The 23,130-nt window shown below is 42.4% G+C and overlaps 1 protein-coding gene and 1 pseudogene across 13 annotated transcripts in view; one reads left to right on the forward strand and one right to left on the reverse strand.

The window, feature by feature from the left end:
* The first annotated feature begins 2,858 nt into the window (after positions 1-2,858).
* Positions 2,859-23,130, forward strand: part of BPTF (bromodomain PHD finger transcription factor) — a 149,651-nt gene continuing 129,379 nt past the window's right edge. For 12 of the 13 annotated variants that reach the window (XM_036269415.1, XM_036269418.1, XM_036269408.1 and 9 more), the window contains exon 1: positions 2,859-3,666. In XM_036269415.1, coding sequence (XP_036125308.1) covers positions 3,060-3,666 — 607 coding nt within the window. In that variant the 5' untranslated portion in view covers positions 2,859-3,059. Of the gene's footprint in view, positions 3,667-15,131; positions 15,187-23,130 lie in introns of those variants that run through there. The other variant, XM_036269421.1, reaches the window with a different exon arrangement.
* On the reverse strand, positions 15,591-17,144 carry LOC118634703 (annotated as a pseudogene).

The following is a 23,130-nucleotide window of genomic DNA, read 5'->3' on the forward strand; positions in this document are numbered from 1 at the left end:
CCTCCTGCACGCCCCCTTGCCCCCAATGGGGATTGGGCCCACAACCTGGGCATGTGCCCTGACTGGGAATCAAACTGGCGACCTCTTGGTGCATGGATCAATGCTCAACCACTGAGCCACACCGGCTGGGCAAAAAAATTTTTTTAAAAAAACCACAACATTTCATATGTAATGTACATTTGCATCCTCTCTCTCTTGAAGATCTAGCAATTTTAATCCCATATTCCCACATCTCCCTTCTTTTTTTTAAATCCTCACCCAAGGACATTTTCATTGATTTTTTAGAGTGAGAAAGTAACTTAGATGTGAGAGAGATCAGATGCCTCATGGGCCTCCAGGGGATCAAACCCACAACCTAGGTATGTGCCCTGACTGGGAATCAAACCTGTGATCTTTTGGTGTATGGACATGCTCCTACCGAATGACTGGGAATCAAACCTGTGATCTTTTGGTGTATGGACATGCTCCTACCGAATGAACCACGCCGGCTAGGGCCCACAGCTTCCCTCTTTAAACAAAACACAGGCACTTCCATTTGACAAAGTCCTCACCCTGCCCACTTTATTTACTTTCATTACTTAAGTGGTCCCTGAAGGCATGTTTGTCACCCTTGGTGCTTAAGCAAATTATACTGAATAAATTAAATTGGCAATTAATGCTTGTGTTTTACATTTTCATTTTATACATGCATTATATCCTTGTAACTAGATTGCAATAAACCACTCGGTGGATAGAATCCTGTTAATTATATTTCTTCTTTTTATAAAATGTATTTATTTATTTGAGAGAGGAAGTAAGCCTGGCTGTTGTAGCTCAGTGGTTGAGCATTGATCCATGCACCAAGAGGTCACCAGTTCAATTCCCAGTCAGGGTACATGCCCAGGTTGTGGGCCTGATCCCCAGTGGGAGGCATGCAGCAGGTGGTCAATTGATGTTCTTTCTCATAGATGTTTCTATCTCTCTCTCTCCCTTCCTCTCTCTAAAATCAATAAAGAAAAAAATTTAAAAGAAAAGAGAGAGGAAATAAGAGGGAGGGAGAGAGAAAGAAACATCGACTTTGTTGTTCCACTTATTTATGCATTCATTGGTCGATGTTTGTATGTGCCCTGACCAAGAATCAAACCTGCAACCTTGGAAAAACAGGGAGGACACTCCCAACAGAACTACCCAGACAGGGCCTGTATTTCCTTCTTTCTTTTTAAAAATCCTCATTGGGCCCTGGCCGATTTGGCTCAGCGGTTAGAGTATCGGCCTGCAGTCCAGGGAGACCCGGATTCAGTTCCCGCTAAGGGCATGTACTTGGGTTGCAATTTGTCCCCGGCCCTGGTTGGGTCGTGCGGGTGGCAGCCACTCGATGTGTCCCTTTCACATCGATGTTTCTCTCTCTCTTCCTCTCTCTCCTTCCCGCTATATCTGAATAAAAAATGGAAAAATGTCCTCGGGTGAGGATACAAATAAATAAATAAATAAAAATAAATAAAAATCCTCATTGGAGGATATTTTTCCATTGATTTTTAGATAGAATGGGAGGGAGGGAGAGAACGAGAGAGAAAAAGAAAGGATGTGAGAGACACATCCACTGGTTGCCTCCATCACACTCCCACCAGGGCTTGGGAGCCAACCTGCAACTGAGGTAAGTGCCCTTGACTGGGAATTGAACGCATAACTGTTTAGTCCAAAGGCTAAAAGTGGCCAGGGTAGGCCCTGTATTTCTTTTCTTTCTTCCCTTTTTTTTTTTTTTTGTGGTACATGCCCCTAGCGGGAACCAAACCCAGGACTCTCTGGTCCGCAGGCTGACGCTCAACCGCTGAGCCAAACTGGCCAGGGCTGGCCCTTGTATTTCTTTAAATCACTTCTTGGGGGTCATACCTCTCAATAAATACTAATATGTTTATACAACCTTTCTCTTATTCCCAGAGTTGGCCTTGACCACTGTGAGTGGAGTTCCTCTGGTTTGGTCCGGGGATTCCTAAAATTTAATCATCCTGATTCCTTCCTTGGGCGAAGCCGAGACCTGATGACTTGTCAGACGAAGAAATTAAAATTATTTCCTGATAACACAAGCACACAGTTTGAAGTAGGTTTACGCAGGAAGTCACCCTTTCTAGTGCAAAGGAGAAGCTGCAAAGCTCTCGCCGAGGTGGTCGAGTTTCCAGCCAGGATCCCGGGAAAGGTGGAAGGAGCTGGGAGAAGTTCACGCAGGAGTTCATCGGAGCTTCTCGGACGGGGATTCGAATGGAAGGCGTCTCGGTCGCCCTCCCTAGGGGTCTGGCAACCGCGGGCGTGGTTCCTGGTACTGCCCCCGCGCAGCTGTCATTGCGATAAACTTCAGTACTCTCCACAACCAAGCCTGGGGACTTCCACGTTTCTGGGGGCTCTCTCCCGCCCCCACCCCGCTAATTTCCCTCCGTCGTGGCGCTGTCCCGTCTCCTTGTTGCTCCGGTCGCCCCCTTTCGCAACGCCGCAGCTTTCAGCATCAGTTCTCCCAAGAGGGCGGCGGAGGGGTACGTTTGGGGGTTCCCCTGTTCTGCTCTCCGAGCCGGGGAAGGGGAAGAGCGAGAAGGAGGCTCTGTTGAGTGGGCCCCGCAGAGACAGTGGTCTCCAGAGCTTTGGGTGCCGGTCGCCCGGCGAGGGGGAGCGCCGCTCCGGTCCGCGCCGCCAGTGTCTGAGGTCCAGCCCCGCCGCACCGCGCGGAGGCGCCCGGGGCTCCCCGCCCCCGACCTGGCGCTCCCGCGCTCCCCCTAGCGGCCGCCGCGCGGCCTCACTCCGTCCCAGGCTCGTCGGCGGCGCAGCTCACGTGACCGCGCTCCGGGCCTGCGGCCGCTGTCGGTTCCCCCAGTCACCGAGCAAGAGGGAAGAAACAAGATGGCGGCTGAAGGCGATCCGGAGTGGGGCCCCAGCAATTCGGATTGAGCCTTCTCCCTCCACCCGCTTCCGCCGGCCGGGCCCCTCCCGCCCGGCCCCGCGGGCCTCCCCACTCGGCCCCGGCGCCCCCCACCGCCACCTCTCCGCCCGCCCCTCCCCCTCCGCTTTCCTTCTCCCCCCGCCTCAGCTCCGACATGAGGGGCCGGCGGGGCAGGCCGCCCAAGCAGCCCGCGGCTCCCGCTGCGGAGCGCTGCGCCCCGGCCCCGCCGCCGCCGCCGCCTCCCACGTCCGGACCCATCGGGGGGCTCCGCTCGCGGCACCGCGGCAGCAGCCGGGGCAGGTGGGCCGCCGCCCAGGCTGAGGTGGCGCCCAAGACGCGGCTGAGCTCGCCCAGGGGGGGCAGCAGTAGCCGGAGGAAGCCGCCGCCGCCGCCGCCGCCGCCGGCCCCCCCCAGCACCAGCGCCCCGGGCCGGGGGGGGCGAGGAGGCGGGGGCGGCAGGACGGGGGGCGGGGGCGGCGGCGGCCACCTGGCCCGGACCACCCCGGCCCGGAGGGCCGTCAACAAAGTGGTGTACGATGACCACGAGAGCGAGGAGGAGGAGGAGGAGGACATGGTCTCCGAGGAGGAGGAGGATGGCGACGCCGAGGAGACCCAGGATTCTGAGGACGACGAGGAAGATGAGATGGAGGAGGACGACGATGACTCCGATTATCCGGAGGAGATGGACGACGACGACGACGACGCCAGCTACTGCACGGAAAGCAGCTTCAGGAGCCACAGCACCTACAGCAGCACCCCAGGTACCACCCAGCCCAGTGCCGCAGACTCCTTCCCACTCCTCTGCCTCCCCCATGCTCACCCGCTCTGGTCTCCCCCACCCCCACTTCTCCCCGTAGAGGGGAAATGCGACGTTACCTCAAGTGGCAAAAACACTAGATTTACCAGAGGAAAGAGGCTCATTGTTCAAAATGGAGATTGCATTGTTGCAGTTTGCAGGCCACACTCTGGCTCGCTCTCTTTCTCTGCCCTCATCCCCCTCATTTTCCTCTTCAAAATGTGTGCCAGTGCAGTGTCTCTGTGGGGCAGGATCCAAACTTTGGCCCCGTTGCATTCATTTGTCTCCCCTTGTGTGGGTTTGGTTTTTTGGAATGAAAGAAGCTTCTTGTTTTGCAGACCTCTCTGCATTTCTAATGTGGTTTCTTTTAGATTTTTATTATATATCTGTTCCTTAATGTGGAATTGAGGGTTCAGACAGGTTGTGGCGCACACACACACTCACCAGGCTTCTCTTGCCACCCCTAGCCTTATGGTTTTAAAATTGTGTTGAGGAAATGGGTCAGTTTGGGTTAGGGGAGCCTTATCTGGTCCTGTGTTTGTTTTTATTCTTGAGTGCTAATGGACTCGTGCCACAGTTGCTAGTGAATGGCTGATTAAAAAGAAAAGCAGAAAACCAAACAGAACCAAAACAAACGTGGTCATCTATCCCATTCAAAGCCATTTTAGTAAGATCCAAAATAAAAGTAAGAAATCTTAGGAACATAGGTCTTACTGATTTGATCTTTTTGCTTTGCCCGAGAAACGCAGTTTCGTGTCACCTGTTGCAGGACACGTAGAGTTGATCATGCAGACGTAATTGCTGGAGATGAACTTTTGGACCAACTTCTAAGTTACATAGCAAAAGTATAGAGGGATTTATTAGAAAATGACTTTTTGTTTTTATCCCATTTCGAAGTATAAAAATCTTCCTGGATCTGTAAAGAATTTTCTTCCGGGTGACTCCTAATTTCTCACAAAAGTTTCTCTAGGCTGATACTTAAATGCATTTTTTTTTAAAGCACACATTTGCTGCTTTGTATTAAATACGTAGTTGCATCTTACTCACTTGTGAAAAAAGCATTATTTGTAGCAATAACCTGCAAGATTCTTTTCTTTAAATTTTGTTAATCTGGATTAACTAAATTAGAATCCAATTTTAAGAGTATTTACAAAGTAAAGTTTATGAGGAAATAAGATCTTAAAGAAAAGTGTGTCACTTGTGTTTTAATTTAAGAGACTAGGGTAGTAGAAGTGGTTAAATTTAAATGTTTCCATTTAAAAAAAAAAATGCTTAAATACTTATCGGAGGAGTATGAGTATTAAGCCAGGTGTAATCCCATTTAGATCATCCTAACAGCAAATGAAAAAGTCACTTCTTTTGCCTGACCATAGGGACCTCTGCCTGCCTTTAGGGGTGGGGAGTGGAGTTTGCTGGATGGAGAGAATGAAGGGAATGAATCAAGTGTCAAGTATTTAGGTTTTGTATATAGAGGGGACTATGTCACTTTTCATTTCTTGCCAACTTGATTTTAGTATATTTTCTACAGTTTTTACTTTAAGAAATCACAATGTGGTTTTTTCCACCAAGAGCTCAGAATTGCAAGACCCTTGGAGACTGAGTTACACTATCCCAGGACATTTTGGCAGGGCAGTTCAGCTGTTCATTTCTCTTTGAAGGCCTAGCAAATAATACTTAGGATTTATAACTGTGTATATGCTGAGTTAAATTACAATTTGCAGTTGGGTTTCCTTTTTCTAAAAACATTTATTGAGCATTTATTATGTGCCAGGCCCTAAGCTAGGGGCTTGGGAAAATAAAAGGAAAGTGATTACAATACTGATGTAATTAGTACTTGTATATTTATGTACTTACATGACATTTTTTTTCCTTAATAACACTCTGTTATGTATACTTATCCTATCTTTATGAAATTAAGTATTTTATGTCTTTATATGAATCTTCTGTCCCCTACATTTCCTAGCAAAGTGTATTGCATGTAGCAGTAGCAGGTGCTCATCAAAGATTGGTTCCATAAGTTATTGTCAGTAGGTGAGAACTTGTAATAGATGAAATTTTGATAATTCGTTACTGGGTGCCATAAATCCTAAATACTTTGGATTTGGAATACTAAAAATTGGTCTAATTAGATGTTGATAGGCAGTTTGACCAATAAGTATTTTTAGTAGCAGAGTTAGTGTGTTTTGCTTGCCAGGCATTTTCTTTTCTTTATTGGATGTGGTGTTTACTTGTTGGATGTTTTACTTTTGAGACACATTATTTCTCAAGATTATGGTAAAAGGGATAATACATTTTGTGTTCTAAAGTTTTAGACTATACCCATTTGCCTAGAATGAGTTAACAGTGCATGACAGTGGGTTGTTTGGACTAAGCACTAGTTTCATTAGTTTAATTTTTGTATGTACTTCCAGATAATAAGGGCTGGAAGAAGGCTGTAAATGTGTATATGTGTATATGCTTTGGAAGTAAAAACATTCTAGGGCTGGTTCAAGATATTTCAAAAACAACATAAAGAAATGTGATTGGTGGATTTGAATCTTGCTGTACTGTCAAGGCTAAAAGAGGAATATACTTTATTGGTAATTTAGATTAATTTTTGCAGACTAGAGTATTGGCTTAAATGCTAACATTAAATTCTTAGTATAAGAAATAATGTATTCATTTATTGAGTACTTTGTAGGTGATATAACTGTTAATGATTCAAAGACATTGGATGATATTACTAGCTTAATTTCTAAAATCAGATTTAAAATGGTTTATTCACTGGAGATTAAATGTTTTCCTTTTATGGAGAAAAAATTTAAATGGGTATGTAAGATACTCACATGACATGTTGCTGTTAATACAAAATTGAAGCCATCTAGTTTTGCTTAAACTGGTCAAATTCAAAGATATTTCAGCCTATAGGGTTTTCTTTCTTTTTTTTAACTTTTTAAAAAATTGATTTTTAAAGAGAGAGGAAGGGAGAGAGAGAAAGAAATATTGATGTGAGAGAGAAACATCCATTGGTTGTCTCCTGTACGCACCCTGACTGGGGACCAAATCTGAAAACTGGGCATGCATGTGCCCTGAGCGAGAATTGAACTGGGGCTTTCAGTGCCCAGGACACACGCAGCTCAACCATCTGAGCCTCACTGGTCAGGTCTAACCTGTAGGTTTTATGACATACTTTGCCAATACTTTGAAGGATTGTATTTGAATAGACATTTTGTAAAGTTCTGACAGCACCTTAAAATTTAGCATTTGCTAATTTAAAAAATTTAAATTGTAATTGAAATAGAATATTTCTTGCATTTAACTTGTATGGGACTTCAGAGAATACTTAGTTGGCATTTTGAAATTAGGAACCCCTGGTGACTACAGAAAGCAAAAGCTCTGGTGTTACTCTGGGAGAGTTAGTAATTTATGTCCTCTAAGGATTATGACGGTGGAGATCAGTGGCATAGATGCCATGAATGAACTGTAGATTTATCTGCAGCAGAATTTGTTATTGGTTTAGCAATATTTATTTCCATCAGTGTCAACCAAATATTTTCTTAGTATATTTGTAATTTCTGGTTGCTACAAGTGAGGTACAAAGGGTAGTGGAGGTTTAAAGGAGGTTGGGATCATACTCTACTGGTGAAGTTGGTGTGTGCATATGCTTCCTGAATGAGCATGTGGACAATGAGGATGGACAGGTGGAGGGAAGGAGCAGCATGAACGAAGGCACTGATTTTAATGTGTGGGCAGTCTTAAGTAACCCAGTTTAGCAAGAGCTTGAGCTTGAATAGGAAATAAACTATAAAGCTCCATTGCTGGGCAGGACCTACACAACCAGGCTGGAGCATTTATATTTTTCCTTCCTCATCTGTGGGGTAAGAATTGGACTAGAGCAGTGATCCTCAGTCATTTTTCACTTCTATTTATTACTGAAACACCCAAGGGATATATTATATTTCCATCAGCATCATGCAGAAGCATGAAACAAAACCAAATCAAATCACAAAGATGCTATTAAACCACTGGTGCAGCCAGCTCTTCCCCCCCCTCAGATTGAGAGAATTAATGGAGGAGATAGTTTCTGGAGCACATCCCCACTAATTTATTTCAGATCTGTTTTATTTGTGGGTGTTGGGGATCAACCAGAAGATTTGGGAACAAATGGGATATGATTTCAGTGGGACATTAGGAAGTCTAGCCATAACTTCTGTTCTGCAGGATGGATTGGAAGAGGACAAGATAGCTGGTGGGGATCTGGATAGGTTTTGTAGCCTTGGATGGAAGATCAATTCAGGAACTACTTCACAGTTCTCCAGGCCTCAGCAACATCAGAAGTGTAGACAGAGAGAGGAATGCATCAAATGCCTCTATAGGAATGATTGTGCTTTGCGGGGGGGGGGGGGGGGATGTCGGGAGGAAGGTGTTTAGGAGGGGAAAAGGAGAAACATCGGTAACAAAAATTAATTAATAAAAAAAGAATGGTTGTGCTTTTAGTAGCAGTAGGAATTAAAGGGTATAAAGGAAATTAATGAGATATGTATTCAGTTTTAAGTATCTGAAGAAGTTAAACATGATAATTAAAAGAAAGAAAATGAGGGCCCCAGAAAGTTATTAAAAAGTTGGGCAACATGATCTGTGAGAGCAAAGAGGTGTATCTGAGGTATGCAATAATAAATAGTCTTGTGTTCATGCTCATCTACTCTTCCTGTGTATATGTGTATTGAAATGTGTTTGTGCAGCAGGACTGGGAATGTTATGGGATGACGGTTTCTTCTTTCCTCAGTCCTCAAGACCAGGTGTCCTCTCTGTGACTGCAGATCCTTGGAGGTGGGATACAGGGGTGATGAAGGTGGTAGTAGTGGTGGGAGACCAGTAGTAATGTGGTGACAGGGCAGGTGCAAATCCTAGCAGATGCCCTCTTTGTATTGAACAGATTCCTCCCTCCCTGTTCCTTAGCCAGGCTCCAATCCCACTTCTTGGGAGACATCTTCCCAGGATAAGTCTTCCCAGAGTACTGTTGCTCACCTGGGTCTCTTTCCTCTTTGAATGGATGCTTATGGTAGTAATAGTCTCTATTTCATAATTTAGCACTGACCCTCATTATTCTAATTTTTTTCATGTTCTTGGTTCTTTAAAATGATAAGCCTCCAAAGGCAGGAAATTTCTTTAAAAAACAAACAAACAAAAAAACACACCTTATACTTGCAAAATATACTTTAAAAGGTTTAAGGTAGCCCGGCTGGTGTGGCTCAGGGGTTGAGTGACAACCTGTGTACTAAGAGGTCACCAGCTTGATTCCTGGTCAGGGCACCTGCCCAGGTTGTGGGCCAAATCCCCAGTGGGGGGCATGTAGGAGGTGGCCAATTGATGTTCTCTCTCATCGATGTTTCTCTCTCTCTCTCTCTAAAATCAATAAAGAAAAAAAAAATTAAAAAAAAAGATTGAAAGTAAAATAACGAAGAATTAAAATGCACATAACCATAACTATATGGTGTTTTAATTGTTTTGTCTACTGGTCTATATCAAATAGTTTTATATATTTTTGGATATTGTTATATTACTCCTTTTTTTGTTGTTAATCCTCACCTGAGGATATTTTTCCTTTTTTTTTTTTTTTTAAAGTGGAAAGGAGGGAGGAAGAGAGAGAGAGAGAGAGAAACCTCAATGTGAGAGAGACACATTGATTGATTGCCTCCTGTACAACTGCGTCTTGAGCATTGAACCTGCAACCCAGGTATGTACCCTTTACCGGAAATTGGTCTGAGGGCCAGTGCCCGCCTCTGAGCCAAAATGGCCAGGGCTTTCTTTTCTTTTTTTAAAGGTAAGTCTGTGCCTTTTTTGGCTACTTGAGGGGGATGAAACTGGAGGAGTGGTTGGCCTCAGTGCTTGCTGGCAGTGCTTCACCAGCTTGTAGGTGATGGAGAATTGCCCAGGTAGTGTGCCCATCCATCATCTCAGGCTTGATTTACACCTGATTGAAAGTCTTGCTGATTTAGCCCGGTTAGTGTGGCTCAGTGGATTGAACGTGCACGCATGGACTGAAAAGTCCACGGGTTCCATTCTCTGTCAGGGGACATGCCTGGGGGGCAGGCTTGATTCCCAGTAGGGGATGTGCAGGAGGCAGCTGATCAGTGTTTCTCACATTAATGTTTCTATCTCTTTCTTCCTCTCTCAAAAAGAAAAAACAAAACAAAACATTTAAAAAAAGTCTTGCTGTTGTAGACAGCCACTATGCTGCCCACCATCTTGGGCAGGATGATCTTGTCCCTCAGGTGCGTCTTCATCTCCTTGGGCTTCTCTGTGGGCGGCATCTCCTCCTTGGCCTTGCACAGGCACTTCCGCAGCAAGAGCTGCTTCTTTGCAGGCCCAGGTTCAGCCGCCACCCGCTACTGGCGCTGTGCACTTGCATCTGCTGCTCATAGGCCTTGTCCAGCAGCTGCTCAAGATCCACATGGCCATAGGTGAACTTCCGGAAGGTTAGCGGAGATGACCCTCCGGAAGGTTGGCGGAGTTGACCCTCCGGAAGGTTGGCGGAGATGACCCTCCGGAAGGTTGGCGGAGATGACCTTCCGGAAGGTTGGCGCAGATGACCTTCCGGAAGGTTGGCGCAGATGACCCTCCGGAAGGTTGGCGCAGATGAGCTTCCGGAAGGGTAGCGGAGATGAGCTTCCGGAAGGGTAGCGCAGATGACTTTCCGGAAGGTTAGCGGAGAGGAGCTTTCGGAAGATTCAAGGAGGTGAATGAGGAGGTGAACTTCCGGAAGTTTCACTTACTCCTCTGCGCCATTTCTGCCATCTTATGGTTCTTTGGAAAGGCTGTTCGTTATGATAGTTTTAAAGTTCTTTTAGGATGAAAGAGCTCGATTGTCTTAAATCAACTTGGAGAATTAATTCCAGGATTTGTCAGAGAAGGACCAGTGTGAGTGGAGTTGATTTTCACACTGTCAGGGTGAGGATTTGTGCCAGGTATTGGAGGTGCTGGCACATGTAAGCCAACCACAAAATTTTAGGTTATCATGATGTATGAGAATCTGAGGATTCTAGATATGTCTTTTGTGTAAGTCAAGGATTTAGAGAGGAAGCATGTAGCATAGAGATTTGCAGAGTAAAGAATCTTATACCAGGCTTCATGCGTTTGAATCTGGACTCTGTGATGATGGGCAGTTTGTTCAACTCTTTGTGTCTCACTTTCCTCATTTGTAAAACGGAGATATAGTACTTATTCAAGGTGTTGTGCAGGTTAAATGGGTTAATGCATATGAAATGTCTGGTTCAATAAATATTAGCTATTTTATTATCTGTTGATGTGTTTCTGAGATGAAGATGGAGAGTCTTTGAAGATACAGACCTTACTTACAGTGTATTGAAGTAGTAGTTTATTCTGTTGAAAACTGTCAATTGACAAGGTATAAAAATATTTTGAGAACCACATTTAAGTGAAAATGTACATTAAAACAGAACTTTAAGAAGTAATAAATGTTTAGAAATATTAAATGTTTAACTTTTTCATTAAAAAATTAGTTTAACATCTGATGTATTTCAGAACTATACCAAATAATACATTTACTTCAATTATTTAAATGGTTGGAGAAAGCACTCTTGATACTTTAGCTCATTTGTAGTTCCTCCATGCCATCTTTTTCTGCCTGTTCCTTAAACACCACTTTTCCAGGTGTTTAAACCAGCCCATGATCCTCTCACTGTCTCCCTCCTTCCTCTGAGATTTCATCGATTCTCAGGTGGTTTTTAAAGTTACAATGAAAAATAATAAAAATAGTGTGGATTTACTCTTTTGGGAAAATACACATTATGCACAGATAAAAATGGAAATCATCTGTAATCCTACCAACCAAAGATAACCACTGAATATGGTTTTATATATTTTTAAAATTCCATTTTTTTGTACCATGTTTTTATCTACATATTTCAAAAAGATAACTAGGATCATATTAAACTGATTTATTTGCTATAAAGCAGGGTTTCCCCATATCATTGTGTCTTTATCAAAGTAGTATGTAAACATTGAAAAAATAGTATTAAAGGCTTACAATGAACAAAAGTGGTTCCCTGATGTACCTCTTCCCACCTGAGACTTCTCCAGAGGCAGTGGCTTTCAATTCTTGTAGCTTGTTATTATTTTTCTGGTAATTACCATGGTAACAGTCCTCTCTTGCCTTTGTTATAGTAGGTGAGCATTTAGCCCTGATAAATTACCCTTACTTTCTTCTGTGCTCTCATTATAGTCAGCATGGTTTTAGGATAAGTTATGAGGTATTGATTATACTGTTATGACTATTAAATGTCATTCACACTTGAATCAGTGTGCTATGGTTATTTCTTTGTAATTGTTTTCCTGGAATTACTACCTTTTTTTTCCCCCTTCCTAACTGCTTAGTGTTCTATGTACTTAGCCCAGTGCATTATCTCTTATTTTAAAACATCTTATCAGTCCGGCCAGTGTGGGTCAGTGGTTGAGCATTGACCCATGCACCAAGAGGTCGCCGGTTTGATTCCCAGTAAGGACACATGCCCAGGTTGTGGGCCCGATCCCCAGTGGGGGGCATGCAGGAGGCGGCCAATTTATGTTCTCTCTCATGGATGTTTCTGTCTCTCTCACTTCCTCTCTCTCTCTCAAATCAGTAAAGGATAAAAATAAAGTAAAACATCCTATCATTTCCTGTCCAAGGCTGGGTCGCTCAGTTGGTTGGAGCGTTGTGCATGCACCAAAGTGTTGCCAGTTCAATTCTTGGTCAGGGCACATACCTAGGTTGTGGGTTTGATTTATGGTTGGGGTGCATACAGGAGGCAACCAGTCGATGTTTCTCACATTGACGTTTTTCTCTCTCTAAAAATCAGTAACAACTTGTCCTCGGGTGAGGGTTAAAATAAATACATAAAATGAAATATTTTCTATTTTCCAAACTCTCAATTGTAGCAATTCCATGTTTTCCTTGTTGATGTCCTTTCTGCAGCCCTCAGCATTTCTACTCTCACCTGAACTATTGCTTGTTACTCTGTAGGGTTGGTGAACCTCACACTGGGACTTCTTTTTGCTGTTTTCCCACGTTGATTCTGTTTCTTGGGTCCTACATCTTTCTTGGTTTACTTCCTTTTTTTCAGTACAAGCTCTAGTTGCTTACTAAGAATGGGTGCATGAGAAATACTTTCCTTATTTTTCATTACATGTCTGAAAATGCCCTTTTGAACCTAATACTAGATAATTTGGCTGGGTATAGGATCCTAAATAAAAAAATCAATTTTACTTGAAAGATTTGATTGATTGTGTTTTAGCATCTAGTGTTGCTGTTGAGAAGTAAGGGCCATTCTGATTATTTCCATCATGTCTAACCTGTTTTCTTCTTTCTAAAGTGTTTGGGCTCTTTTCATGGTCTTCAATATTCTGAAGTTTTACTGTGATATATCCTTTGATGTGGCTCTTTCTATTTTATTATTTTTTATTTTTTTAATCCTCACCTGAGGATTTTTTAAAAAAAAAATTATCTCAGAGTGTGAGGGAGGGAGAGAGAGAGAGAAACATTGATGTGAGAGGGACATATCAACTGGTTGCCTCCTGCACAACTCCAACCAGGGCTGGGGACAAACCACAACCGAGGTAACATGCCCTTGACCAGAATCATACCCATGGTTCTTTGGTCCACTGGTTGACGCTCTTAACCGCTAAACCAAACTGGCCAGGGCTGATGTGGCTCTTTTTAATTCATTGTGCTGGGTGGTGGGCCCTTTAATCTAGAGACTCATGCTCTTTAGTTCTGGAAAGATGTGTTCTATTATATGCTCATTTCCCCCCAAATTTGCTCAGTTCTCTTCTTGAACTCCTAGTTGGTTAAATGTTGGATCTTTTAGACTGATCTTACTGAATTTCTTATTTTTTTATTCTTTGTATCTGTTTGTCCTTCTTTTGGTCTGCTTCTGGGAGATTTCTCTGTCTCTTCCCAGCCTTCCTTCTATTAAATCATTTTTTATTTTAGCTATCAGATATTTAATTTCCAAATCCTCTTTTCTCTATTTCTTTTTTTATAGGGTCATGTTTATTGATGCATTGTCTTATTTTTCATTAATGATAATTGGAAAACTGTTATTTAAGTATAATTCACATATACAGTAAAATTTACCCTCTGTAGTGTACAATTTTGACTCTTATTTTTGGCAAATACATGTAGTCAGGTAACTCACTACCACCATGAAATACAGAACAATTTGATCACCTCTGCAAAATTCCCTTATGCTCCTTAGTCAGCCCCTTTCTCTCTGCCTCTTCCTATCCCCAGGCCACTTATTTTTGTCTTTCCATGAATGTCATATACATGGAATTATACTGCATAAATTAGCCTTTTGAGTCTGGGTTATTTTACATAGCATAATACATTTGAGTTTATGCAAGATATTGTTGTATAATAGTATATTCATTTTTAAAAAAAAATTTATCCTTACCTGAGGACATTTTTGCATTTATCTTCAGATACAGCACGAGGGAGAGAGGGAGGAAGAGAGAGAGAGAGAGAAACATTGATGTGAGAGAGATACATTGACTGGTTACCACCCACACAACCCCAACTGGGGCCAGGGACAAACTGCAACCGCCATATGTACCCTTAGCGGGAAATGAACCTGGCATTCTCTGGTCCATGGGCCAATGCTCTAACCACTGAGCGAAATCAGCCAGGGCTAGTATATTCATTATTATTATCGGGTAGGTAGTCCATATGGATGTACCACAGTTGGTTTATTCCATTCACCAGTTCAAGGACATTTGCATTGTTTCAAGTTTTGGAGATTATAAAGTTATTGTAAATGTTCACTTACAGGTTTTTTGTTTTTTTTTAATGTTTTTATTGATTTTTTTTTTATCTTCACCCGAGGACATTTTTCAATATTTTGTTCACAGATAGAATGGGAGGGGGAGAGAGAGAGAGAAACATCAATGTGAAAGGGACACATCTAGTGGTTGCCACCCTCATGACCCAACCAGGGCTGGGGCCAAACTGCAGCTGAGGTATGTGCCCCTAGTGGGAACCGAACCCGGGCCTCTCCAGACTGCAGGCTGAAGCTCCAACCTCTGAGCCAAACCAACCAGGGCTGTTTTTATTGATATTTTTAGAGAGAGAGGAAGGGGGTGGGGAGAGAGATAAACATCGATGTGAGATGTTTGAACCTGGATCTTTCAGTCCATGGGACAACGATCAATCCACTAAGCCACCCCATGAAAACATAAGTTTTCATGTCTCTTGGGTAAATACTCAGGAGTAGAATTGCTGGGTTGTTTGCTGTGTGTTTTAACTTTCTAAGAAACTGCCAAACTGTGTTCCAGAGTTTTATCACTTTGCATTCCTACCAGCAATGAATTAGTGCTGTTTCTAATAGGTGTGTTTCATTATCTTTTTTTTTTTTTAAAGTAACAAAAATGGTGGAATTTATTCTTTATTTACAGGACACTGCAAGATATGAAATTCCACATAGAAATAAGAACTAAGAAGCTTCATACAGTATGTACAGTTTGGAACTGTTCAAGAATAGATCATTGTAAAAAGTGCTATAATAAAAAGCCACATTTATTTTATTTTATTTTTCGAAAATATGTTTTATTGATTTTTTTTTTTAGAGAGAGGACGGGAGAGAGTGAGCTAGAAACATAAATGTGAGAGAAAAACATGGATCGGCTGCCTCCTGCATGCCCTATAATGGGGATCAAGCCCGCAACCTGGGCATGTGTCCTGACCAGGAATCGAACTGAGACCTCTTAGTCCATGGGATGATGCTCAATCCATTGAACCACACCGGCCAGGCATAACAAACCATAATTAAAAAGAGTTCTTAGTAGAGAAACAGTAAGACAGACTTATACCAAATATAGTACACAACTAACAACTTTATGCCTCAGCTTTACAATCTAAAAGTTAAAGGTCCCAGGAGTGCCACCTTGAACTTGGAACATATAATCATAAGGGGTAGTTTCTGGCACATCTTGATCTTCTGTTTCTTCTGTAGAGAAATACTTCCCTATCAAGTTTAATGAAGCTTTGCACACACACTCATTTTCATGATTTTGTAGAGCTTCAGTTTTGTTGAAACTTCCAGTAAGTCTCTCAGTTTCACCTAGTTTTTCAGCAGCCTGAAAGATATTTGAAATGGTATCCAGAATAATCAGAATAATTTTGGTTCTTTCACAGTTAAGAGGTTCATCAATGGTTCTGTTATGCCACAGCGAACGAGGTATACAATCTGTTCAACTGTTCCACCATTTGTATTGGTCACAGTCTATACAGCTTTCTTTTGTGTTTTAAAGTCTGCCCTACAACAACAGTGAAGAAAGGGACTAATCCATGATTCACAACTTGATGTATCTGGTCCTGGTGGCCAGCTGTGATGTTTGACATTGTCCACGTAGCTTCCTTCTGAACATTAGTTTTGGAATTCATTGCAAGGCTAGGAAAGACAGAAAGTGCTCCTGCATCTTTTACAACCTCAATCTGTTCATCTGTCCCAGTGACAATATTTCCTGTGGCTCTTAGTGCAGGAGTCACAATTGGCAATTCAGTAACTCCTAGGAGCTTCACAAGTTGGGGCACAACTCCTGTTTTTACTGCCATTTCAATCCATTCATTGGATGATCAGTAAGGTAGGAAATGGCCCAGCAGCTCTCTGCTTACAATTCTGGGTCATCATGATGTAGGAGATGAACTAAAGTAGGAAGAATCTGCTCAACAACATCTGATGGGGGTGCAGGATTCTTGTTGTGACAAAGGTTTGAAAGTGTCCAGGTAAGATTACGTAAGGAACCACATGCTAAAGATGACATATCAGGGACTGCAAGAAGAGCCAACAGTGGGTCAGCTGCACCATGCTTGATAACCAAGTGTTGGAAAACTGAACCGTCACCTGCGATGTTTCCTAGAGCCCATATCTCTTGTTCACTCATGTTGAGCAAGGGGAGATACCAACATAGAAATGAATGCTGGGATAACACCTCCATCTACTGCAGCCTTGGTCAGTTTCCATGTCCTGGAAGCACTGTAAGTTAGTATCTAAGATTCAAACTGAATGGACTACAATCAGTTCTGCCCAAGAAAGACACAAATTTTGGAATCGAAGCAGCCAGGATTAGGTTGCCTATGGGTGACTGGTTTTCCCTAGAAAGCAGCTTCCTTGCAACCTGAATAACTTGGAGCTGGCTTTCCAGATTGTTGCTATTCATGCCTTTGACAGTGTCCTCAACAGACCAATTTACAGTGCTCTGATTGTTGCATATTGTTTGCACTGCACAAGTAGCATCATCAGGAAATGAGCTTACATTTCTCCTTTTCAGCATCTGGTCATCCTTAGCTTTCCTCAGCTCCACATTAACTTCTATTCTGCAATGCATCATTTCTGTACTGTTTTCCCCCTTGTTCTTGAATCTTCTTAAGGTAGAATCTGGTGAATTAACATTCTTGTTGGTGGACATGGTTATGATATGGGGAGAAAGCTACACAGTTGGCTCAGACTTTCACAGGAGATGGTGTGGGTTGGACAGGCTGTGGTTTGGCTGCTCTGAAAGTGTCCATCATGGATCAGCCTGAAGATGGTGTGGCTCATTACAATTTTATTTATTTATTTTGTTAATCCTCACCTGAGTATATTTTTTCCATTGGTTTATTTTTCATTTTTCCTTTATTGATTTTAGAGAGAGAGGAAGGGAGAGGGAGAGAGAGAGAGAGAGACATCGATGAGAGAGAACATGGATTGGGTGCCTCCTGCATGTCCCCCACTGGGGGTTGGGTCCACAACCTGGGCATGTGCCCTTACCAGTAATCGAACCTGCAACCTTTTGGTGCATGGGTTGACGCTCAACCAGTAAGCCACACCAACTAGGCTTGATTTTTTTTTTTTATCCTCACCCGAGGACATTTTTCCATTTTTTGTACAGACAGAGTGGGAGGGAGAGAGAGGAAGAGAGAGAGAGAGAAACATCAATGTGAAAGGGACACATCGAGTGGCTGCCACCCGCACGACCAACCAGGGCCGGGGACAAACTGCAACCAAGGTACGTGCCCTTAGCGGGAACCGAACCCGGGTCTCTCTGGACCACAGGCGGGCGCTCTAACCACTGAGCCAAACCGGCCAGGGCTTGATTTTTTTTTTTTTAAGAGAGAGAGTAGAAGGGAGAGGGGAGAGAGGGAGAGAAATAGAGAAACAGAAACCTTGATGTGAGAGACGCATTGATTGGTTGCCTCCTGTACATGCCCCAATCTGGGCCAGGATCAGACCTGCAACTGGAAATCAAACCCTTGACTCTTTGGAGCGTGGGCTGATGCTTTAATCACTGATCCACACAGGCCATGGCTCATTTTTTTTTTTTTTTTTTTTTTTTATCCACCCGAGGACATTTTTCCATTTTTTGTTCAGATAGAGTGGGAGGGAGAGAGAGAGAAACATCGATGTGAAAGGGACACATCGAGTGGCTGCCACCCACATGACCAACCAGGGCCGGGGACAAACTGCAACCAAGGTACGTGCCCTTAGCAGGAACCGAACCCGGGTCTCTCTGGACCGCAGGCCAACGCTCTCACCGCTGAGCCAAACTGGCCAGGGCCATGGCTCATTTTTTTAATTTGCATTTCCCTAATGGTGAATGAAGCAAATCTTTAGTGAAGTGTTTGATGAAATATTTTGCTCAACTTTAATGATTGGGTTGATTTTTTTTTTTTTTTTTTTTTTTAATCCTCACCCGAGGACATTTTTCCACTTTTTTGTTCAGGTAGAGTGGGAGGGAGAGAGAGGAACAGAGAGAGAGAAACATCGATGTGAAGGGACACATCGAGTGGCTGCCACCCGCACAACCGACCAGGGCCGGGGACAAACTGCAACCGAGGCACGTGCCCCTAGCGGGAACCGAACCCGGGTCTCTCAGGACCGCAGGCCGACGCTCTAACCGCTGAGCCAAACCGGCCAGGGCATGATTTTTTTTTTGTTACTGAATTTGGAAAGGTCAGCTAATATAATTATTTATGATGTATAATTTCCTGAAGGTTTTTTCTATATTCCTTTTGCAGAGCATTCTCTTCTTGGATATTTGTTATATATATATATATATATATATATTTCAACATTTTCTTCTGTTTTCTCAGACTTCGCGTATCATGATCCTTAGTGTTCATGTGTAAAAATGAGGCACTGGCCCTGGCTTGTTTGGCTCAACGGTTAGAGCGTCAGCCTCCAGTCCAGAGAGACCCGGGTTCGGGTCCCGCTAAGGGCAGGTACCTTGGTTGCAGTTTGTTCCTGGCTCTGGTTGGGTCGTGCGGGTGGCAACCACTCGATGTGTCCCTTTCAAGTCGATGTTTCTCTGTCTCTCTCCCTCCCTCTCTATCTGAATAAAATATCGAAAAATGTCCTCGGGTAAGGATTAAAAATACAAATAAATAAAAATAAAAGTGAGGCACTGGGTAGCACTTTGTGGGTGGCCATAGCTTGTCAACTGGTGGGTTTCAAGGAAAATAATTGGGTAATGAGCCAACCTTTTTTTTTTTACTGGAATCTCAAGATACCAGTATTTGTTTTTGTGTATTTTTGGTTTTCTCTTTCACTCTTTTATTTTTTGCCTACAAGTCTGTTTGCTTTCTTAAGGGAAGATTTCTTAAATTTCTTGTCTGGTGTTGGGAGCAGGGATACTTGAGGGGGGTGTGTAAGCCTATGTCCTGGGAAGCTGGATGAGGGAAATTCATGAGGGCTCACACCTACAGGAAGTACATTTCACTAAATTTTCCTGTTGGGAACCCTGAACCTTCTTCTACTTTTTTTTTTATCCTCACCGGAGGACATTTTTTCCATTTTTTTTGTCGACCCATGCACCAAGAGGTCACCGGTTTGATTCCCGGTCAGGGCACATGTCCAGGTTGTGGGCCAGATACCCAGTGGGGAGCATGCAGGAGGCAGCCCATCGATGTTCTCTCTCATAAATGTTTCCATTTTTCTCTCTCTCTTCCTCTCCCTCTCTCTAAAATCAATAAAGAAAAAAAAAAATTAAAAAAATTGAGATCTAATTGACAGATAACATTTGTTTTAGGTGTACAGCGTAATGATTCAATATTTACATACATAAGTCTAGTTAACGTTCATCACCATAGTTACAAAAACATTTTTGTTTTCTTGTGATGAGAACTTTTAAGATTTACTCTTTTAGCAGCTTTCAAATATGCAGTAGTGTGGCATTATTAAGTATAGTCACCCTTTTGTACAATGTATCCCCATGCCTTATTTGTAACTATAATTTTGTACATTTTGACCCCCTTCATCCATTTTGCCCACCCCAGCACTTGCCCCTGGCAAATCTGTTCCCTGTGTCTAAGAGCTTCCTTTTTTAAATTTTTTATTTATTTTATTAAACATTTTTTTTTTCTTTATTGATTTTAGAGAGAGAGGAAGTGAGAGGGAAAGAGAGAGAGAGAAACGTTGAAGTGAGAAACATCAATCACCTGCTTCTTGCATGCCACCTACTGGGGATTGAGCCCGAAACCTGGGCATTGATTCCTGACCAGGAATCAAACCAGGACCTTTCAGTCCATGGGATGAGGCTTAATCCACTGAGCCACACCAGCAGGGCTAAAATGACATATCTTAGTGATAGATTGGTTAGGTGGGATGTAATGAAGGGGGAGAAAGGGGTCAGTGATGAATCTTTTATTTCACTTCTCCTTATATATAACTTCTCTTCCCCTTGAATTTGCTTGTCAAGTAATGCTGAATTATTTGTAGTTTCCCTCACACACTTTATCGTTATTCACTGCTGTGATGATTAACGCCTATTTACCCATTCATCCCTTGCCTTCTCTGGTCACCATTCCCTTTTTTCTAGGTGGTGTTAAGTTCCTTTACTTCTCTCCTACCCTTCAGGACCATGTGCATTTATATGTTGTTCAGTTTCCAAATATTTGGTGATTGTCTAGGTATCTTTCTGTTACTAATTTCTAATTTTCATTATGTTCAGAGAAGATACTTTGTATGACTTTATTTCTATAAAAAGTTTTTAGAGGTTTGTTTTGTGCCTTGAAATATTGTCTGTCTAGGTGAAGGTTCCAAGTGTACTTGGAAAGAAGGTGTATTCTGCTGTTGGGTGAAGTGTTCCTTAAGTGTTGGTTAGGTCAAGTTGTTTGCAATGTTAAGGCCTTCCATGTCCTAGTTAATTTTCTATCTGCTTGTTCCATTGATTACTAAGAGAAGAGTGTTGGCCTGGCTGGAGTGGTTGAGCATGTTCCTGTGCACTGAAGGTTCGCCAGTTTGATTCCTGCTCAGGGCACATACTAGGGTTGTGGGTTTGATCCCCAGTCAGGAAGCATACTTGAAAGTAACAGATTGATGTTTCTCTCCCTCTCTTCCTCCCTCTTTCTAAGCAGGTCCTCTGGTGAGGATTAAAAGAAAGAAAAAAGTATAACATTAAATGATGTAACTTTATAAAGGAAAAAAGAGGACTGTTGAAGTCTACAACTGTTGTTATGGATTGCCTATTTCTCTGTTCTCTCAGCTATCATGTATTTTGAGGCTCTGTTATTAAGTGCATAAACATTTAGGAATGATTATTTGATCCCTTTACTGTTGTATCTTTATTTGTTAAGATACTGTATTAAAGTGGACTGTTAATTATCTGGCTGTCTTCTTCATTAAAACCTACTTTAGAGCAGGGAGGGTCTCAGTCATCTCTACCTAGTGCCTAGCTCAGTCTCTAATATGCAGTAGGTAATTGTTGAACTGAGTATACTAGTCAAAGAAAGTCTCTGAATTCTTTTTTTTTTTTCATCTTTTTTGGTTTTCATTTGTTTATTTCTAATGACTAATGGTACCCGAGGACTTTTTTCCATTTTTTGTTCAGATAGAGTGGGAGAGAGAGAGAGGAAGAGAGAGAGAAACATCAATGTGAAAGGGACACATCGAGTGGCTGTCTCCTGCACGGCCCTCACCCAACCAAAGCTGGGGACAAACTACAACCGAGGCACGTGCCCTTAGTGGGAACCGAACCCGGGTCTCTCCTGACCGCAGGCCAACGCTCTAACTGCTGAGCCAAACCGGCCAGGGCTCTGAATTCTTTTCATCCTTAGTTTTCTGCTGTGCACTATGGCAGCCATTAGCCATATGTGGCTTTTAAATTTAACTAATATATGTAAGGTTCAAAGTTTAGTTTTTATTGGAACTAATTAACATTTCAGGTGCCCAGTAGCCACATGTGGCTAGTGGCTCCTGTGTTGTACCACACAGAGTAGAACATCTGGATCATTTCATATTATCACAGCAAGTTCTATTGTAGTCAGTCTGCTTCTGCTAGATTGAGAATTTACCTAGCATTTCTTTTCCCCTAGTCCTTTATTTGCTCTGAATCCTGTGCCTCCTGGGTAGCCTCAGCACTTTGGGTATGGCCTTCCTTTGTTGAGACTGTTGGCCCAGTGTTGTTTATGTATATGATGGCATTGAATTTCTGTACTAAGACTTTGAGATCATCTCTGAGATCACTGATTACCTCATTTGTGGTTTTTGGTAAGAGGAACAGGCAGTCAGTTAACACTTAGTTTTAGAAAATCTCTCACCGTCCTGATAAAATTAGGCTAAGAGTCATAGATAGAGGACAGAAGGGTAGCAAGGAAGGATTAAAATTCAGAGACTTTTGGTTGAGAAATTTGATTTGGTAACAGAGTTTTTATGTTGTAAAATTTAAAAAGTTGGTATGTGAGCTGATTTGTAACATACTGGTATGTCCCAGTATGTCTGGGTTCTCCTATATAATTTTTTGCCTTAGGAATCTCTGGCCAAATTATTTAACTAATAGTTTTCAAGGAAAACATTTTTTGTTTGTTTTGTTTTTAGTGGAATTCTTTAGTTAAGTGATGTCAAATTGCAACTGTGAAACTCTGGAGATTTGCTAAGAAAGTTAATGCTTAGCCTCCTCTTTGATGGATGTGTTCTAGAATTCTCACACTTGGGGAGACTTCACGGCCAAGTGATTCATACTGAATGGCAATGTTCAGTAGGTGCAATTTCTGTTTTTTACTGTCATGGCTTCCCACTTGATTTCAGTATATTAACATTGCCTCCTTTGAGGTTTGTCTATTTATAGTATATTCTATTTATGGATATTTAAAAGTATTTCTGAAATGCACATATTAATCTGTGTGCAATTTTTCTCTTGTCCTTTTCCTTCTAATGCTAGCATAGCTATATCGAAACTTGTCAGATGGAGGAAATAGTTGAACAATTAAAGTTACTGATAAAATTTTAGCCCCTTCTGTCTGCAGTTTTCCCCCATTCTTCTAGACATCAGAATTATTTCACTCACTCCTTGAAGTCTTACTCAGTGAATTAACTTTTTTCCCAGATGATGACCGCTCTGCTTTCAAAGTATTATGCAAATAATAAAAAATTAAAAAGTGGTTTTACTGTAATTTCAGATACATTTGAACTTCTTGGTC

Source organism: Molossus molossus, unplaced genomic scaffold (genome assembly GCF_014108415.1).
Source record: "Molossus molossus isolate mMolMol1 unplaced genomic scaffold, mMolMol1.p scaffold_m16_p_19, whole genome shotgun sequence".
In the NCBI taxonomy this organism is placed as follows: Eukaryota; Metazoa; Chordata; class Mammalia; order Chiroptera; family Molossidae; genus Molossus; species Molossus molossus.